Source organism: Montipora foliosa, chromosome 1 (genome assembly GCF_036669935.1).
Source record: "Montipora foliosa isolate CH-2021 chromosome 1, ASM3666993v2, whole genome shotgun sequence".
NCBI lineage: Eukaryota > Metazoa > Cnidaria > Anthozoa > Scleractinia > Acroporidae > Montipora > Montipora foliosa.
Genome location: NC_090869.1, coordinates 72,428,587 through 72,448,604, shown reverse-complemented (window position 1 = coordinate 72,448,604; position 20,018 = coordinate 72,428,587). Strand labels below are relative to the sequence as shown.

Genomic DNA, 20,018 nt, shown 5'->3' with positions numbered 1-20,018 from the left:
AGGTGGTGTTACGTACAACACTGAAACCAAATGGAAATTTCTCTGGTAACTTTCGGGTTCAACAAAGACAGAGAAGGAATCGAACACCACAAGTAGATCTGTGATCTCTGTTGTGTGTCTCACAGTGTTTACTGAAGTCGCATCTATTTAAAGTTTGCCTGTTTGTCTGGCAAGTAACATTCATTTTGTACTCAACTCTGCAAAGGTTAAAAAAAATGGAAATGTGGCAGTGAAAAATTACTTGAATGAAAGCTTGTTGTCTCTTTTGTGGTTTATTATTTACGGTCAAGGTTCTTTCGAAAAGGGTTGAATGTGAACTGTCAGAAATTTATTTAATTGCGTATGCTTTGTGATTGTGTGTTTCGCTTGCACGCACGCAACTGAAATAGGAAGGGTTTCTTGCCTCTTATAGCAAATATGTTGCTTGTTTCAAGAAATGTTTCGGTGGAAAATATTTCAGTGAAATTTCCAGCTTTTGTAAATTTATCATGTTGTGTAATTTTCGAGCTTAGCAAATTTGCATACATGTGCTGAAATGTGATACGGGGAGAATTTTTGTGGTAACGCATAAGTCACGAAAATAAACAGGTCTCTTGGAAGCGTGCTTGAGTTTCAACAAAATGACCCCCAAAATCGGCAAAAGATTGTGACGCTGATGAATAATAAAGTAGCTGCTATTACTAAAACGATGGAATTACCTGGTGATAAATAACCTTGTCTTGGAGAGTAAATTTTTGATTTTCCAGAAACAATGGTCAATCTCTGAGAGTTGAATTTGCACATTTCTTGTCAAAATTTATAACAATCGAAAGAAAAAGAAAACTAACAAAAACAAAAACCCGGTAGCTTGGCATCATTTGATACAGATGCTTCACTGTTTCGCGAGTAAACATGCCGCGGTAACTTGATCACTGCGCCCGCTGAATTCGATGTGCGATTTACTCGGTGCAGCCAAACTTGTACAATTACAACAAAACAACTAAAATCTCCCAAACTGTTTTCCGCTGATGGTAACTTTTTATATTCGTGGTTCAAAATTAATGTTGTTTTCATGTCGTAGATTTTGTTACCGATGGCAAAATATTTTATGCTCGATCGACCGTCCTGAAACTTCCTTCTGCTCTTCTTAAAAATTGTGTATCCATATTTATTTACTTTTACTTCAATATTTGTTTTGCATAAAGCAAGCTAACAAAATCTGTATCTTGCTTGGTTCGCATTTGATAGCATTAAAATAGAATTTTCGGTCCTATGCTTCTGTTACTGAGTGGTATATTTCTTAGGTCGCTCAGCTTTCAACTTTTGTTTACAACCACACGTAAGCAATGCGTGTCAATTTTTTTTAAAGAGGACAGGAATTTCTTCTTTCTGACAAATGATTAGTTAATAGGCCGGTAGCCAAGTTTTTAACCTCAGAAAAGGATCTATTTCGTCGTACGAACGTGTGAGGACCTGTGAGCCAAAGAGCCTCTGCTGGTATGACTTCTGGTATGATCAAAAATAAGACACAAACAGCAGTGATAAACATATTGAACTTGTTCATTTTAACTATGACTTGACGTTTCGTATGTGCTCTACATACATTTTCAAAAGTAACCGTTGAAATTTAAAACAGCTATTTATATATAACAAAGCGGATGAGGGGACTGGAACCTAGATTAAGCAAATACTTAACAGTAAAATATATAATAATAATAATTATAATATTAATAAAAACAGAAAAGATTAATAAAGCATCAGCATTTCACTTCCGACGTTGACGTTGAAAGCTGGCTCAAGTTCTTGAATAAAGAAGGTCTCTTTTATTTTACAATGATAGTCAGTTTTGCCCTTCGCTAAAATATCAAAATGATCCCACTTGATGTTATGTCCAGTGGCCTTGACGTGGTCAGCAATGGCTGAAGTATTGTCATTTTTAGCTAGGGCCTTAAAATGTTCGGTTTTTCTGTCGTGAAGCCGCCGTTTAGTTTTACCAATGTAAAAACCATTACAATCCCAACAATTTGCTCTGTAAATAACTCTGGATTGTTGTGAACGATTAATACGGTCCTTGTAAGGAAAGAAAGATTTTATACATCGAGTGGTATGACTTCTGGTATGACTTCTGAGTGACCCCCCCCCCCCCCCAAACTTGAAAAAAATGCGTGGAACGCTGCACGTACCACAGGCAACCCAGTGTACCCTCACGGAGGGTCTAGTTACACTTCATTTCAGCTTTTGTTACCACCGTTGATTTCCATCAAACATCGTCTTCAACATCATCCAAGGTTTTTTTTGTTCTATTAGGTGTGAACAACAGTGTTGTATTCGTTCGGCCATCACATTCAACAGTGTTGCACGCGTGCGTGCGCTGCGGCTATCAGTATCCATGGTAGTGATTAATTCGTTGCATCTGTTTCGCGCGTTGGCATGTCAGTTGAAGCTACGGAATGTGAACGAGCAAAGTCTTGAATGTCTGAGCGACGAAAGCTTAAGCAATCTCTCTTAGAATAGATAGCCCTACTTGTGTTCAAAGCTCTCAGGGGCATGGCGCCAATGTATCTGCAGGATCTTTTGCAAGTCAAGATCCCCGGACGTTACTCCCTACGCAGTGACGCCCTGGGTCTTCTCAAGGTTCCTCACATGTGCATGGTGCAAGACCTTTGGAGACCGGGCATTTGCTGTTGCAGTTCCCAGATTCTGGAACAGCCGTCCTCTTGCTATCACAGAGAGTGAGTGAGTGACTCTATTGATAATTTTGAAAGGATTCTGGGTAGATTTTGGTTCCAGACCCTTGAGTCCAAAATTCTGGATCCAACATGTTGCATTCGTTTGACCACCTCGTTCGACACTTTTCAATAGCGTCCAACAACGTTGGATGATGTTGGATCCGTTTGGCCAGGCCCGTATGGGTTTATGAAAAGATACTGGAAATACTCACACACAGAGACACCAGTTTGATTCGAAATTTAAAAAAACTTGGCCCGATTTTATGATGATAATTCCTCCATGGAATAAGTATTCCCGGATTTGAGCTGTACGCACGGGCGTACGTGCGTATATGGACGCTACGCCCCTGTAAAATCGCCATGGTGCAGCAGATGGTCGTTACTTGAATAACATGCCCCTAAATGTGATACTTGACGACCTGGCAAAAACACCTGGGGCATCAAGAGAAAATTTGACAACTAACCTCGCTTCTATTTTCAATGTCGTCAACTTTCGCGCGACTCCGGCAAGTGCTCATAGAGGCATGCGTAGCAGACATATCACGCAACGTAACGGTGCCGTCGTACAAAGGTCGTCGATTCGTAAGGTCCTTAATAAAATGATACAATCGTGAAAATGGTCCATTACTATTACGTCTTTGTGACTTATGCCTATTAACAATTATTGGATGAGGTTGAGCATGTTAGCGATAATTATCAAGGCCAAAGTTTGTGTTATCTGCTGAAGCCGAAGGCTGAAGCGGATAACACAAACTGAGGCCTTGATAATTATCGCTAACATGCGAAAACCGAATTCAATAATTGTTTTATTATGCATATTCCTGAGCTGAGCTCCGCCATGACAAAACTGATCAAACTGCTGGTTAGTGTGTTAGGTGACGTCACTTCTGCATGCATAAAACTATTGTCTGTAGGTATGACGTCAATTCTACATATATAAAATCTATTGTTTGTAGGTATGACGTAAGAGAAACAGAGCAAGCAAGAATTAGCTGCGTGCTTATAGCCAATCAAAATCGAGCTGGTGACAGCAATGTATAATAATATAGATTGGTTGCATATCACAAACACAACTCCACGCAGAAACTCTTAAGATTATTTATTTCATATATTTTTGTGACGTACGTTAGCACCCAGTGGCTGATTATAGTGATGACAGATCCCAGGATAGACAATCCCAAGCCTACATACGTGAGGATCTCCAATAGGTTCCTGTCCGTTTGAGACTGTTAAAAATTGTGAAACTTCATTAATAATTTATGAAGAACAGCTGAGGACAACACAATTCAGATCACATAACATTTAATGGTACAGATAAGAATGAACATCTCATCGTCATCGACCCTATTCGCTAAGGCTGATCGAAACATGTTTTACACTGCTCTAATGGCAGGCAAGTTCCGTAACCCAAACATCTCACACGTGTGTTATTTTGCTCGGTTTGTCTTTTATGGTTTTTTCTAACACATAAGACATACATAATAAATATACATTGTATATATTGGAAGTTGCTGTTGGTATTTATAAAACAAAAGTATAAACTTTAGCCTATTTGAACTCTATAAATACAAACAGTGCTTAATTTTAAAATAACTTTTGTAATTCAGACCGTGCTTATCTTGTAGTGCTGGTCTCGCTTCTCTCGTCTCATACACGACATGATGTTTTATGAAATTATTTGATTATTATGGAAACGATTACAGATTTATGTGCACTTACGAGTTTAGCATCAACATTTGTGAGGTCCATAAGCACTGCAAAATGTGTTAAATGGTTGCAAACACACGCTGTTTCTGAGCTGCCGGGTGTAAAATTGACGCGGTAACAACCGTCCCCTGACCATCTTAATGAATAGAGAAATATTAGTTAATATCCATTGAACAGTTTGTAAAATGAATCTTCAATTGGTGTCGAAAGTAATTTCGGGATTGTTTTGGTTTTGCAGTGCTGCGTACGGTGATAAGCTCAAAATTCCCGAGCAGCCGTCTTAGCCAACCAAGGAAACTATTCGGAGTTTCCCGCGCGTTTCCCGCGCTGTGCGTCATGATTGGCTCGATTTTATTTATAGGACGCCTCCCTTGGGAGATTCAGCACGTCCACTGCTGAAAAAGCCAATGAAAACAAAGCTATCTCAGCATCAAAGGAAATATGATACTTTTCGCGAGAACAACCTGTTCCTAAAAAACAAATAATAAAATAATAAAACTAAAAATAAAAATTCGGAAAAGGGTTAAATCAAGGAATTAGTGGAGATAGAGACCCCCTTGATGAACTCCTGTCCACGCGCGAGAAGGACTATGGGTAAGAAAATATGGTAACTCATCTTTTCGAGAAAATTTGGTTTTGGTCCCTGTACGACCATACGTCCACCCCACCATGTATGACAATGTCACCAGAATCACGTGACCATATCGCGGGCTCAAGTTTAGAGCTTAACCAGGCGGCTATATTCCAGCTAGTTTACGTAAATCATTTTATGATCAATTGACACCTGTCAAAACAAGGCATCGGTTGAGTAGTAACTCGTGACCATGTCGAGGGCTCAAGTTTAGAGCTCATCGAGGTCAGCTGTTGACCGCTGACCAGATACTGGGTTTCGATTGGATCGCAGGCTCAAGCCAGGTTAACTTATTATAAGAATAAATAAGCCGGAAGCTCTGCTTTTAGGCTTGGCTAAATCTATATATTACACAAATATTGTTTAAAGTGTCTATGACAGGTTTTTCTTCATTTACTCAATTGAAAGGTCATGGTTTTCTGAGATGAAAACAATGAAAAAAATCCATATCGATTCTCCTGCCATGCGGCCTTTAGAATGAAAAATCAACATTTTCACTTCCGGGGAAGAAGGGATACAAAACCGCGCTAGTAAGGAGACTGGTGCTAGCACAACTGTGACGTCAACTGACGGCTGTCTGTGCCGTATTGCCCGAAGCGGGAAATACCATAATCATCTTTGTTTGTCCATCCAAATTTTTGAGTAATCATTGTTTTTGTTTTCTCTTGGGACCAAGCCCCAAGAGAAGCTGAAAACAATGCTTATGCAAAATTTGGGTAGACAAACAAAGAGTATTATGGTATTTTCCGCCTCGGGCAGTTGACATCACTGGCCTGCTACTTTGTATCCCCCGTCCCCCGGAAGTGAAAATTCCGATTTTTAAAAGGCTGGAAATCAGTATGGAATTTGTTGGGTTTTATTAAATCTCAAAAACGATGATGTTTCGATTGAGTAAATAAGAAAAATCTTCCATATACACTTTAAGTTTTCTTACTTGCTTTCTGAGAGATTCCAGAACACACATTCTCTTTCATTTCCTGCGGACTAAAGTCAAGTAAACTTCTTGGAATTTGTGCAACTATCCATCCCATTAAAAGCGATTAAAACTCTGCTCTGACGAAAGCTACAAGATTAACCTTAGTTAAATTCTCAAATAGACACAATAGGCGCGTCTTCGATGCTCCGGACGAAGAAAAAATAATGACAAAAAAATTGATCCCGCTGTAGTATTTCTTCCAATTTGAATACGTCAAATTTACTTTTTACGACAAAATCAGTTAAACTGCAAAAGGCAGAGCTAGGCGAGCGATCAGTATCACAGATCATGAGTTTATTATTCATCTGCCAATCTCCAAACATACCAACTCATTTGTTTTCAATGATCATGCTTTTTTTTACGAAAGGTTGAGGTCCATTGATTTATTTGTTAATCATAAACTAAAAGGCCTTTTAACCGACCGAACAGATTGAGCAAATAAATTGCATGCTGCAATGCGTCTGTTCAGAAAAAGATCCCGCATGACGTCAAAATGTGACAAGATCAAAAACGTGGCACACCAGGCGGTGTCACGGATGTTCTTACCACAATTTGGCGTCTTCTGTGATTGTTTTTTGATGACGCCAGCTATGCGTCTGTCCTCTAATGGATCATATGTGAGAGCGCAAAATGCAAAATGCGTGTATTATGTAATTACTGATACCTTCAAGTTCTTAAAGACCAAGGTGACATTTTTTAGCAACTCTGCTTTTGAAGGAGGAAATAGTGAAGCTGACATTATATTGGTGTTAATCGTCCTGTAAAAGAAACAAACAAACAAACAAACAAAAAACAGAATGAAGTGAAGATAACGAGACAAGACTAAAAGTGACATAAACATCAGACTTCAGCAAACCGATCTCGGGAAGAAACAAATTATAGTTTATTAGGATCTACCAGACACTTCGTTGGAAAGTAATTTCCTTGTGATTTTTTTGGCTCTACGTTTTGACAACGAGGAAATTAAATGTGTATTTATAAAGCGTGAAGAAGTTGAACAGGATACAAAACACGTAAAATGTACGTGCCCACCCCCTCCTCCCGCCCCACCCAACATGTACCCGTAGTTTTTCAGGCTTTCAACACTTTGTAAGGTGGGGGAGAGGGGAACTGCTTTTGAGTTTTAAAATGTGTCATCGCTTTTGGTAGTAATTTTGAAATCATGGATAACTGCGAGTTTTAAATGACCGTTCAAAGGAATTTTGTCCACGTAGTAGTTTCGTATCCTGATGGCGTACAACAAAACAGTGCCGATATGTAAGGGAGTACTTTGGATTTTCCTTGGTGTGCGTTTAACGAAAAAAACGAATTATTCCCCCACACTTCGACTCTGTTCTTTTGTTCTTTCACCATTCAAAATCACCTTTTTCTCGGCATTCCAGGCGCACCTTAACCACCCCAAATACATTCAGGGTCTCGCAGAGTACGAGATTTCGTTATTGCGCCCAGAGCTGGCGAAAAAAAGGTTCATCGTTTGAATGTTGAATACGAATTGAAAGTTGACCATTCACCACGAAAGCGAATTCAAAGTTGAACGAAACAGAAGACAAGCCCTGTTCCGTTCAGCAAGTTGCCAGTGGCTGAACGACGTGAAATGACCGTTTTACAGTCTCAAAAGATCATGATAACACACTCACTCGGCTTGAACATTTTTTGATCATCAAATGTTTTAAAAAGTTAAGACGTGTGCCTTGAGCTTAATATAACCAAGGCGGACTTACAGTGATCAAGTAGAATTGCGGAAAGCATACCTGCTTTTGTTCGTGTTGTTTGCAGTTGTAAACAGTCCATGCAGTTTTTTATATCTCACTCCCATAACTATCGAGCCTGAATAAGGAAAACAAAAGAATCTAAAAAGTGACTAGTTTGTTCATTACGGTATAATTCGAGCTGCATTCAATGGAGTTTCCGTGAAATCAATCATTTAATATGTAAGTGGCCAATCACAGTCTATCATATGGCCCGTTCATAGAGCGAAGAAAATTCATCAGCAATTGAAGTGTCTTTCGTAGGACACGGCACTTGCTATTTCACAAACCCGTGCCGCAGGGATATACAACCAAGACCCAAGTGTCTAGTTTACCAAGAAAACGGGGCATTCGCAATTATGTTAAAGTACCCCTGCGACCAAAAAATCAATTCTTATTTTTCTTTGGATTTCAAAACTATGTTAACTAAACACTAAGCGATCAAAGTTTTAGGCCTTGATTTGAAAAAGACACCTGTTTATTTTAACTGGAATTTTCCTATTTAATTGTCCGCCATTACTAACTTTAAGATCTTGAGAGAGCTGGATCGAGGAGAAAATTACGTCAAAGGCTCACTAGTTTAAGAATGCAATGCGTGTGTACGCCGTGTAATTAATAAGAAGCACGGGCATTTTGAGCTTTCAGACTTTTAAAATCGTGTTTTGTATATATAATGAGCTGCATTCACACCCTGAAATTTTAAGCTCGTGAGCCTTTGACGTCACGTTTCCGGCCTAGACACAACCCTCTGAAGTTCAATTCGTCAGTTTTGAACGTGAGTTATGGCGGACCGTGAAATCCAAAACTTACACTCAAAGTAAACGGCCTTTGGATAAAAACCAAAGCTCAAAATTTTGCCAGTCAGGTGTTAAGCAAGCACATTTTCAAAATCTGAAGAAAAAAAGGAAGTGATTTTTTTTATTACAGGGGCACTCTAAGTGCGAATTTTTTTCTTTTAAGCCCGGTAAATCATATCATTATGAAATGATAACTTGTTCTGTTATGACCCAAGAATTCTCGGTGAAAGAACCCCGAGTGCTCGTGGGCAGGAGTCGAGTTATTGACGTTCGGATGCCCTTCCACTGAGCCGCGGGAGATTTGTGGCAGCTTAAGCCGTTCAACTAGATTCATGTCAAAAACTCCCTTTATAATGCGAAAGGTCAAATGATGGTGTATTCGAACATGAAGGAGATTGGGTAATTTAACGGACCGTGTTGCTCAGTACGGGCACCCAACGAGCCATTTTCTCAAAATTCATTAAAATATATCATGGCGGGAGCCCATGAGTAGGAGATTCCATATGCACTATATCCTTGAATCAACCTTTGCCCGTATCTTTCTATTTTTAGAACCAACCCTTTAGCAGGAGACTCACATTTACATCAATTTACATCAATTCACACAATTTGCGCACATTGTTTTTCCTTTTTTTTGTCTTTATTAGACAATGACTTTATTCTGATTGGCCATTTTAAACAGTGCGTGCAGTGCCAAACAACTCGTGGTGTTCTAAAAATAGAAAGATACGGGCAATGGTTGACTCATCATAGGGCTTGTATGGGGGAGGCAAGCTCCTACTCATGAGCTCCTGATCATGGCCATGAAATAAACCACAAATTAGCCTTTTTGGAGCAATTTCTCTACCGGCTGGGAATCTGTTCCGCACTCCCAGCAAAAACAGACCAAAAATTCTGTAGGGCCGGGCGGATGTTTTCCTGCCAGCAAGAATAAAAACGACAATTTATTACATCGTACGCCAAAACGAGCGTGGAAAAAGGCCTCAGATCTAGCGTTCAGTTGAAGGGGGAGGGGGAGAGGGGGGGGGGGGGATGTGGTGGGAAGGAACACGTCCGATGGGTGTCCTTGCCGCTGTACAACCTGCTAAATATGAAATTTTGATGCAACCTTTTTCAGAAAGTTGTTGTTCATGCGAAATAAACTTGTGAAACTGTTTACATTTTGCAAGCAACTGATTAAAAAAACTAACAAGATTTATTCGTTTTCAGATTTTTAGGCCTGCTCATGAACGTTTTACTTTCCGCTTGAATTTAACTACTTTCCTTTCCCCCGCATGCCTTCTTACCTCAGAGATCTAGTAAATATGTTAATAAACTCGTTTTCTTGGTCCGTATTGTAAGTTCGAGAGCCTGGTTTTTTTCCACAAGCTTCGCGCTTGTAGGCTTTTGATCGTGCTGCCATAATTTTCGGCATAATTGGTTGAACCTAGCGTGATTTTTATGGATTTTTAAAAAATAGCACTTCTAGCATGATCGGTAAATATTGATAAGCCTGAGACCAGCCGTATTCGCGGTTTAGAAACGGAGAGAGAGCCTCCCTAAGAGGCTGGCATTCTGGCACGAGATGACGGAAATTGCTAAATGGTGACCGGAAGTTGCTTTAACATCAGCTTAATTTCTTGTAATTGGTCATCGGGCTCCTGTGGGAGTCTCATTCGCGGGAAATTAAATCTAAAAATAAATCGGTCTGTGAAAACGCCGTTACACGAGCACAGTAGAGTTGTAGGCTCCGGGTCATGGGTTTCTGACTGAGTATATAATAAGGTGGATCAGAAGCTCGTGACCTTAAAGCGTTTAACTCTGGTTCAGAGCTTGTCCTGTTTCGGGACTCCCTCTTACCCCGCCCTGAAAATGGGCCTGGAACCTAGGCGGGAAATGAGAGAGTCCTGAATTACTTGCAGGCGCATGCTCGGAATGACGCAAAACTGGGGGAAAAACCATATTTGGAAAAAGATTCCGTATTTGGGCATAGTTTATTCCGAGTGCTTTTACACTGGATTTATGGGGGATAATGTGAAAGGAAATTATCACGCCAAGTTTCTGGCGGCAATTGATTTCGCGTTTTTCCTTTGTGCCTTAGTCGAAACAACTGCAAGCTATTCATGCAGTTCGTTACCGGTAATGATGGTTTTGTTAAACCTACAGCAGGATTTGGCAAGTCTGTTTGCTACATGGTTGTTCGTTTAATATGTTTGCGATTTTCTTCGATCCGAGTCCGATGTTAATTGTAAATCAGTCCTTCTTATCGTGAGTCCCAATCGTGGAAGATCACATGGATGACATATGAAAGTATGGAATTTCTTGCCTGAAACCCAACTGAACAGCTGCATGATGTTGGCGCAGAAAAATATTAAATTTTGATTTAATTGCTCTTCCGAGGCTCCTTGAAACTTACAAATGTACTGTAGGTCGTGGATGTGAATCGCTCAACGAAGACTAATAAATCTCCTGCAGGAACTTTTGTTTATTGTTCATTATTTATTGTTCATTACTTCTGTCGATCTAGTTATGTGATAATTGCACTGATCCAGTGAACATATATTTGAGTTGCACAGTAATAATTATTGAAACTGTGATTGTTTCAGGAGTTTAGGACTACCAATTCAAGTTTTTCAAAATCGGGGACAAATTGTTTGAATACCCAATCATGATAAAACAGCCAGGTAAAAAATGTTGTAAATACTCTCAGTTTTATCAGGAATAATACACAAACAGCAGTGACAAACAGAGTTTTTTTTATTGAGTAATTAGAGTAGAGTAATTTACTCGGACTATTAATTTTTCCTTAGAATAATTTTTCAAAGCACTCGTCGCATTGAATCTTTCTTTCCTTACAAGCTGTGGCCGTGGCCAAATGGCTAAGGTTTTATGTAGAGCTGCCTGTTGAGACTGCAATGGTTTTTATATCGGAAAAACTAAAAGACGATTGCATGACAGGAAAACTGAGCAATATTCCTGATAAAGTTACATAAAAAGTTAAACGAAATTGAATCACAACCTGGACTATTTGTTTCTTTACATACCAGTTTGTGTTGATAACGCAATGATGAAGCAATGACGTTCCTATTAAATTTATACATACTTATGCACAGCCATGCAAACATCGATTATTCGGACGTTGCCACGATTTTTTTTATTCCGGTCAAAATTTGTTCGTGAATATTAATTAATAAGGATGAAAAATGCTACTTAAAAGCGTGTGTCACCTCGCTTTTATTGTTGCTACTTAAAAGCACTTTCCTTCTGAAACTCATTGTTAGAGGTAAAATACTGCAGATAATATGAAATTCTGACTCCGAGCTGTTTTGTCGCTTAGTGAAATCCTATGCTATATTTACTAGTTCAGCCTTTGCATCGATTTATTGCGATCTTTAATTTCAGTCGTTACATTTATTCGGCAATAATTTTCCAACATCACTGCGATCGGGGTTTTTTCTCCTCGTTTGGTCACGACGAGGCATAATTTAGATGTTCTCTTTCCTGACACTGCAAATCACAAAGCAATTTTCATATACGATTTTTTTGTCGGAGTTTCAAGGTTCCCAGTTTATTTACATATCCAGCCTGGCATCTAATGCAATATGATTGACTCATTCCGAGCATGCACCTGCAAGTAATACAGGACTCTCTCTTTTCCCGCCTGGGTTCCAGGTCCATTTTCAGGGCGGGGTAAGGGGGAGTCCCGGAACAGGACTAGTTCAGAGCTGGGGTTATTTCCTTATTTGGATGTAACATAGCTCATACATTTTTCCGTGCGTGCAGCTTCGATCTCATATTTGTCCATATTTGGGCATAGAATTGGTGTCCTAAAATCCCCAGCTTTGTTCCAAGAAAAAGAGTTGAAAGTTACAGGTTTCAAGGTCATGTGTTTCTAGGTGGATCTGATGGATTAACCACCCGATGCCATGACATAACTTTCGTAATGTTCCATGTTCGCGTTATAGTTAAATGATGCACCATTTGTCTCTAAAAGCAGCTTAAAGAGCTCACCGTTGGTTTCATTAGTATCGTCAATTGAAATCGTAATCCAATCGCCCCCTTTGAATTCCAATCCAAGCCTCTCCTTTCTGAAAATTCGAGTCATGCTTAAATCTTCAAGAAAAAGTTATGGATATGATAAGTGACAAAGTTTCTTTAGAAATACATGTCAAATTTTTTGTCAAGCTCTTATCGCCCAGCCCTACCCTTCCCGACTTCCATAATCTCTCTACTCTCCCCTTCTCTCTCCTTTATACTATCCAAACCCTTCTCCTTCTCTTCCCCTTTCACTTTCAACCTCTCCGCTGTCTACCCCTCCCCTCTCCCAGTCCATCCCACGCATCTGTCTCTCCTCCCTCTCTCCTTTCCCCATTCTGCCCATCCCCTCCCCTCCTTTCTTCCTTTAATTCATCCTTCGCTATTCCTTCCCCCTTGTTATACTTTCTTCCTTGCTTCACTCTCTGCGTACCTCTTCCTTTTTATATACTTCCCCGCACTCGTCATTTCATGGACATCCATGAACCTCTTGGCTTAGATGTACTTTTCACATACCCTTCTACAATTGCTGTAGAAAAGTGTGTGAAGCTATAGTAGCTGCTGTAATGTTCCGCTCTTAAGCAGGAATCGTATCGCATGAAATCGACAAACGTTGCCCATTCAGCTCATTTTTAAAAAATGACACTCACCAAATTCACTTGTTTGATCGTCGAATGGCATTGACTCATTTGAGCTGGAAGCAGCGACAAAATTTTCGCAAAGATCTGAAGTCATCATTGCTTTTTCTTGTCGCTCTATATCAGTTTCGTCCACAGCAGAAGATCCGTTTAAGGTATCCTTCATCATATTAACCATAAGTGAAACCCATTTCTGAAGAAAAATAATGTTAAGGCATTCGTGTTCATTGTTTTCTGAACTAAATTTCCGAGAGGTGTTGTAATAACTGTATCCTTACGATGAGTACAGTACAGAGGTTTAGCAAAGGGACGATCAAAGCCGAGGTGACAATGATGTAAAGTGAAAATGTTAATGGTCGAAGAAAGACGCGAATATGAGAGATAGTTTGTTTCTGTCCACCAACTTGGATGCGAAGACTTATAAAAACTATCTGGACAACAGTCAAAAAGTCTTAACCTTTGTATGATGCAAACAGGTTAAAATAGACACACAACAGCGACGATGGCTGAGATTATATTAAGTCAGTGCGGCCCAGTGGTTAGGGCGCTAGTCTTGGGATCAGGAGATTCCGTGTTCAAGACCCGTTCTTACCACTCGTTGAATTTGTTCCTTGTAGTCCCTGGTTCAACTTCTAAGCTGCACTTGTAAATATCCAAATGGGTTGCTTGCGGCCAGTTGGGATCCTTAAAAGTTGTTGTTGTTCTGGCCCGGGTTGCTCGAAGCATGGTTAGCCCTAACCAGCGTTAAATACCATGGAAACCTATAGGTTTTGATACCTCTTAACCAACAGTTAGCGCTAACCAAGCTTCCTGTTTGTTTATTATGTTTCAATGGCCCTGAAAAACCCCTATGGGGACTGGGTATGTATTGTATTGTCGCGTTTTCGTTGGTGTCGCATTCTACAAGAATCTTCTGTGTAAAGCAATCAAATCTCAACTGAGTTCTTTGGAAAACGTGAACACGTTATGGCAAATTTTAGTTTTCTATTTAAGCTTCAACAACATTCCCCAGAATCCAGTTCGTGTATTGATGGTTTCCATCTGACGTCACGCAGGCCATGATGGTGTACAATGTCTTTTGGGAATTTGACTCTATCGTTTTGCAAAATTTGTGGGGCAATTTTCTGTTGTTTTGTTCACCAACATGGCCGTGTCATCACGTGGATTTAGACCTAGAATAACTGGGCTTGTTTGTAAAAGATGAACGATCAATGAAATGATCACGAATAAGTTTGTTAAACGTGAATTTGGCATCGCAGATTCAAGAAATGCTTACCACCGAAGTGAATCTATTTAATTGACACCTATAGCTATTACCTTTCTCGCACTTGTGTTTCCTTTGTGAGTCTTGCAAAATTTCGAGACAAGTACCTAATAAAAAAACGTTTCGCTAGTTCAATACAAAAGGCTACCCTACTTTGCAGTTGTTCATACCCACCAGAGGTCATGTTAACATTTGAGCCGGGGATTCGTACGGTCCGGCGTGCAAAAGTTCACCAAACTTAATCCCTTGTCCGGCGGGGTTAATAAGGAGCTTAAGCACGCGCGTTTTTGAGACGCGGACGGCAACCGGTAGTGAGATGTTTTTAACTTGTCTTAACACAACAACATTTACATTGTTAAATAACTTTTCTCCATTAGAGATGATTAGTATAAAAATCTGGGAGACACCACTGTCCTCGCACGTGAAATTTTCTTTTCCGGTTGCCGTCCGAGTCTCAAAAACGCGCGTGTTTAAGCTCCCTAGTATCTGGATGGGACACCTCAAAACATACGACTTGATGTAAGAAACATACGACCGAAAGTTTTCTTTTAACGCTCAAAAATGCAAACCAAGCAAGGAACAGGTTTTGTTAGCCTAGGCCTGCTTTATACAAAACAAATATTGATGCAAAAGTAAATAAATAGTGACATACAGTTTTTAAGCAGAGCAGAAGGAAGTTTTCAGGAAATGTCGATCGAGAATAAAACAATTTGCCATCAGCAACAAAATTTGTGACATGAAAACAATATAAATTTTGTGCCGCGAATATATAATGAAAATTGAATTGAGTGGAGTGTAATTTAAACTGAAATCATACATGTGATTTCAAAATCGAACGAGCGCACAAGTATGATTTCAGACCAAAATTGCACGTCGCAAAGTTCAATTACCACTTTATTAAATCCATTTAGAAATCGCACAATAATTATTTAATCTCTAAAATAGGATTTTAGTCAGTGCCACTATTTTATTGCTTCAGTTAGTAACAAAAGTTGCAAAATTCGCCACACAATGGATTTCTTGGTCTTTCATTTTCCTGCAATTTGATTGGTTACCTTAAACAAGCCTTGAAATCCGAATTGTTTGTTTTGTTTTATTGTTCCTTTCTCATTGGCTGAGGAAATGGTGCGATTCAGAGCAAAAAAAGTGCGATTTGGGAATAAATCGCACTGCTGAGAGCCAACCAGATTGCAAGGATCTCCGGTGATTTCTAAATGGATGTAACAAAAAAAGTTACCATCAGCTGAAAACATTTTGGGAGATTTTTGCTACGTTTAATTCTTTTACTTTTGGTTGTACAAGTAAAATCGCAAAATCGAAAGTGACATCGATTTTAGCGGTCGCCTGTGATCAAAGTTACTTTGCGTGTTACGAACAACTGACGAACAACGGATACATCTGTGACAAAATGACGGCAAGACACCGGGGTTTTGTTAGTTTTCATTTAAATTTTTTTCTTTCAAGTGTTGTAAAGTTCGACAAGATATTCGCGAATTCATCACAAAGATCACAATCGTTGATGCACAACACGCTGATGTGTCAATTAAAATTAAGCCCCCTCGAATCATAGTTAATAAGAGGGGAATGGTTTGGAAGCTCGGCAAACATCAAAGGAGCAAACAAAGATGCCAAGATTTAGGTTGGAAAGTCCACGACCGTGCACAATCTTTTGTTTTGCGCTCATACACTATGCATGAATTACGTAACCAACACGTTTCTATTGGTTAGTTCCTCAATACGGAGTAAACAACTATTGTGTTTTGTGCACGGTCAAGGCCAAAAAAGAGAACAAAAACCTACAACAAAGAAATTTGTCGGGTTTCATAACCATTTCCCTCTCATAACTATGCTCGAATGGGGTAGAACTTGAATGGGAAACCACTGCGAAGTCCCCATGACGACGATAGCTATTTTTTTAAAAACTTGATAGCATTTTTTATTTTGTTTTGCCGTTGAAGGATATAATGTTATCTCATTTCTACGTCGAGGGAACGACTGAACAAACTGGTTCGGAAAAAGCATGTCGATTGGAGTATTCGTTCTATGCAAAATAGTGTTCACACAAGAACGAAGCACGATCTAGAAATAACGTAGATTGGATTCATCCGAGCGGAGCTTAATTCAATACCTGTGGGGTATGCACATTTGTGACTACCAACAGGAAAAAAGAGGCACTCGACAGGTAATAAATGTTCATCAATATTCATACTTCATTATTTTTTCAATAAAGCTTTACCTTGGGACTTCTTCTTCTTTTTCCTTTAATCAAGGAAATAAAAATAAACATAAAACGTAAGACATATCTGGTTTGGAAAAAAAATTAGAGCGAGAAAAAAAGGCCGTTGGCAAGATTCATGAGTTGGGTTCTTTAATAAAGGGATCTATGACCACAATTTTCAAAGGTTCATGCTTTGACGCGTAACATCAGTACAACCGCAGCGAAATTGGTCGTTTTTAATAAACATTAGTATCACCGAACTAGTGGACTAATGCAAATCCTGAATTTTGATTGGCTACGCTACTAGAGGACTATTAGTAATAGTCCTCGAGTAGCGAAAAGCGTAACGCTTTCTTTCGTTTTATTCCCAAATAAATATTTCTTTTACTTGCATTTGCTAACTTTATTATTGCCTTTTCTGTTCGACTAGTTGGGTGATACTAAAACAATTAGACCCTTCGCCCTCAAGGGCCGCGGGTCAATAGCCCATGACGCGAAGCCGAACGGGCTATTGACCTGTGGCCCTTGCGGGCTACGGGTCTAATTGTTAATTATTAATGCTATTGACACTGGGGACCATCATGTACAAGGCCGCCTCATGGGCTATTGACCCGTAGCCCTTGCGGGCTACGGGTCTAATTGTTAATTAGTCGACCAAACATTAGGACGATTTGTTCGCGTTCAGTGTGAAAACGGCCATTATTATTGAAATTATGACTGCCGATAAGCACTGTAATACAGCGCCAAGACGGTTTTTTGGACATCAAGAATCCTCTTCCTTTGCAGTATTAGTGTTTCTACTTTAATTCTTTTTGTAGCTCAACCTTAATTTATTTCCCTAATTTACTGGCCGAAAACACCACCAAAGGGATAAGACAAAGTCAGCCTAAATCACAAACCCACAAAATCGTGTTCAGATTGCTGGAGAGAAGACAAAATGTATTTTGCTGTTGTCCGTGACATTAATTTGCGGTTTATACATATCTTAATGACCTAGGGTGAGAGCCGTACTGAGAGAATATCGGCCCGAGGTCTTGATAGTGCGGACCGAGCGCATTGAGGGTACAAAGTCTCCCAGTACGGCCCGAGCAAGCTTGGTCAATAAGAAATTTATTACACGACTGGAAACTGTATTTAGAAGTTGTATACTGTAAAATTCCTATCCTGAAGATTCAATGAAGTTAACGCAGGCTTAAGTGGCAGTCTCTCTAAAAGCGGTCCACTCGACTTCGGGACCAAAAATAATTTTCCCTAATTTTTTGTCAGTGAAAAGGATTTGGCACTTGTATATAAAAAAGGAATTTATTATTTTCTAGTTTTTTATTTTTGCTTTGCTACGAGCCAAAATTGAATTTTGGCGGAACAGAGGTTGCCGACCGTGATCAGAAAGGTAAAATTCACCGATTTTGTGAAGCGTGCTACGTCCCCTAAAATGCAGCTCACAGAATTTCGTTTACATACAAATTCTAAGGTACATTCATTACTTAGACTGACGAAATATGGAAACTTTTCGGAAAATTCTAAGCTTACCAGAGAGGCTGGAAGACACCCTACTCTGAGGCCTTTGTTCACCTACTAAAATTTAGCCAAGTTTGAGGAAGAAAATCTCAAAAGTTGGGTCTAAATGAAGGCTAAAAAGCAGATCACAGTAAATTTCTTACCTTAATAAACCGTTCCATAAGTTCAAACCGCTGGGTATCTCTTTGGATTGCACGCGACAACAGATTAAAATCTGCCACAATCAGTGTATTTACACAACTATCGCTCGTGTCAAAGTTTATTTGCATAACCCTTGCACTCGGTAAAAATATGTCTTCTGCCGTTCAGGTTCGTTTGTTGACCTTCTAAGTAGTGACAAAAAGCTTCCTTTAGTAAATGGATAAGCTGGAGATCCAGTTTTGAGGTGCAGGTTGCATTAAAGTTGATCAATTCTCAAGACTTGCGAGATACTCCGAAAGTAAATAATGGCTGTCACTAATTAACCGTTGCCGTCGTCCTGACAAGCTCCTTTGGTACATTCTCCCACAGATCGACGGAACGCTAGGAGAAGATGAAAGTAGTGAGTTTTCATTTACCGTTTTTATGGCAACTGAATCCTGTATTACTACTAGCCTAATGACTAATACTAGGAACTTGAGCGTGAAAACAACAACAACGAACACTCGCCGGTTATCTCTGAGAGGTGAGTTCGTCAAGTGCACCTGAATGAACACGACAGGCTTGAATGGAACCATGTTTTTCGATGAATGGTCTGTACTTCTGTTTCATGCTTGATGGCTGCTTGTATTTTACAATCAGCGCTTACGTAGCACTTAAAATGAACGTCGGGATCAGTTCATGCCACGAATGCAACACTAGCCTTATTTGTCACAATGTCACACAAGTTGTAACGTGACAAATATGGAGAATCCCCTTCACCGCGCGCGCCGATCAATATGTTTCAAGTGAAACTCGTTTCATTTCAATATTGAAACAGATAAACCCACCCATTGCTTTAATTTTTGGACTAGTGTAATCCTGTCAGTATGACCGAACGACGAAAAATATATAAGGACTTGCTGACGCAGCAGAGGAAGTAGATATGCAAGTGAAATTCACTTTTTTCTTTCCTGTTTTCAGCCGTTCGTTTTTCACAGAAAACTTAATGGTCGACCCATGAAAAAATGAAGAAAATCAAGAGATAGGGCCAAGAAACTCAGCAGATGCAGAGGGACCGTTTTCTGGCTTTGTTGCTTATAGGACTAGTACCCTACCGTTTTTTCACCAGAAGGATCCAGCCTTGTTGGTCATAAAACTAGTTACGGGACTTATGCAACGGGGAGGGAAATATACACTACGATTGGCATGTGTTATTTAACATATTGACGTCAGCGTTTCATGCGTTTTTTTTTGTTATTGATCAACTAATTTGACAATATTATGAGGAAATTCATTGTCAATAACAGGACAGACGGATAGGCCATTGCAGAAACGTGAGAGGACTGGGAAAGAGTATGGTTGTTTTCCATTTGTTTGAACTAAATTTGAGAGTCTTTACCAAGAATGGAAGTTTTTGGAGGAGGAAAATGGCAAAATGGTAGCTCCCCAAATATCACCCAAAACAGAGAGTTTGTATGTATTGGGTAGACAGGCGACAAAATTATAAGCGTTTGTATGGAATTTTGCAACTTTTGCAAGGCTCTCATTTTGACAAATTTCCACTTAAAACTTGGTTGGGTAGCTTTTCATTCGTTAACCTTTCGGTTGGAATGTTTACATTTTCAATCTGATCAATATAAGAAACTCGCCCCAGTGCTCTTACGTTTCTGCAATGGGCT

The 20,018-nt window shown here is 39.6% G+C and overlaps 1 protein-coding gene and 1 long non-coding RNA gene across 2 annotated transcripts in view; both read right to left on the bottom strand.

Annotated features, from left to right (window-relative positions):
• Positions 1–7,399, bottom strand: part of LOC137973624 (latrophilin-like protein LAT-2) — a 27,229-nt gene extending 19,830 nt beyond the window's left edge. Inside the window, exons 1-5 of the mRNA XM_068820473.1 lie at positions 7,386–7,399; positions 6,687–6,780; positions 5,981–6,030; positions 4,428–4,551; positions 3,834–3,934 (exon numbers count right to left, since the gene is read on the bottom strand). Of these exons, the coding sequence (XP_068676574.1) occupies positions 3,834–3,934; positions 4,428–4,551; positions 5,981–6,030; positions 6,687–6,780; positions 7,386–7,399 (383 nt within the window). The remainder of the gene's footprint in view (positions 1–3,833; positions 3,935–4,427; positions 4,552–5,980; positions 6,031–6,686; positions 6,781–7,385) is intronic.
• Positions 7,400–7,772: 373 nt separating this feature from the next.
• On the bottom strand, positions 7,773–13,350 carry LOC137981055 (uncharacterized). The gene is made up of 3 exons (XR_011118550.1): positions 13,232–13,350; positions 12,558–12,659; positions 7,773–7,849 (listed from the first exon to the last, which is right to left on the bottom strand). It is a non-coding gene; the product is annotated as an uncharacterized lncRNA (long non-coding RNA).
• Between the last annotated feature and the right edge of the window lie 6,668 nt (positions 13,351–20,018).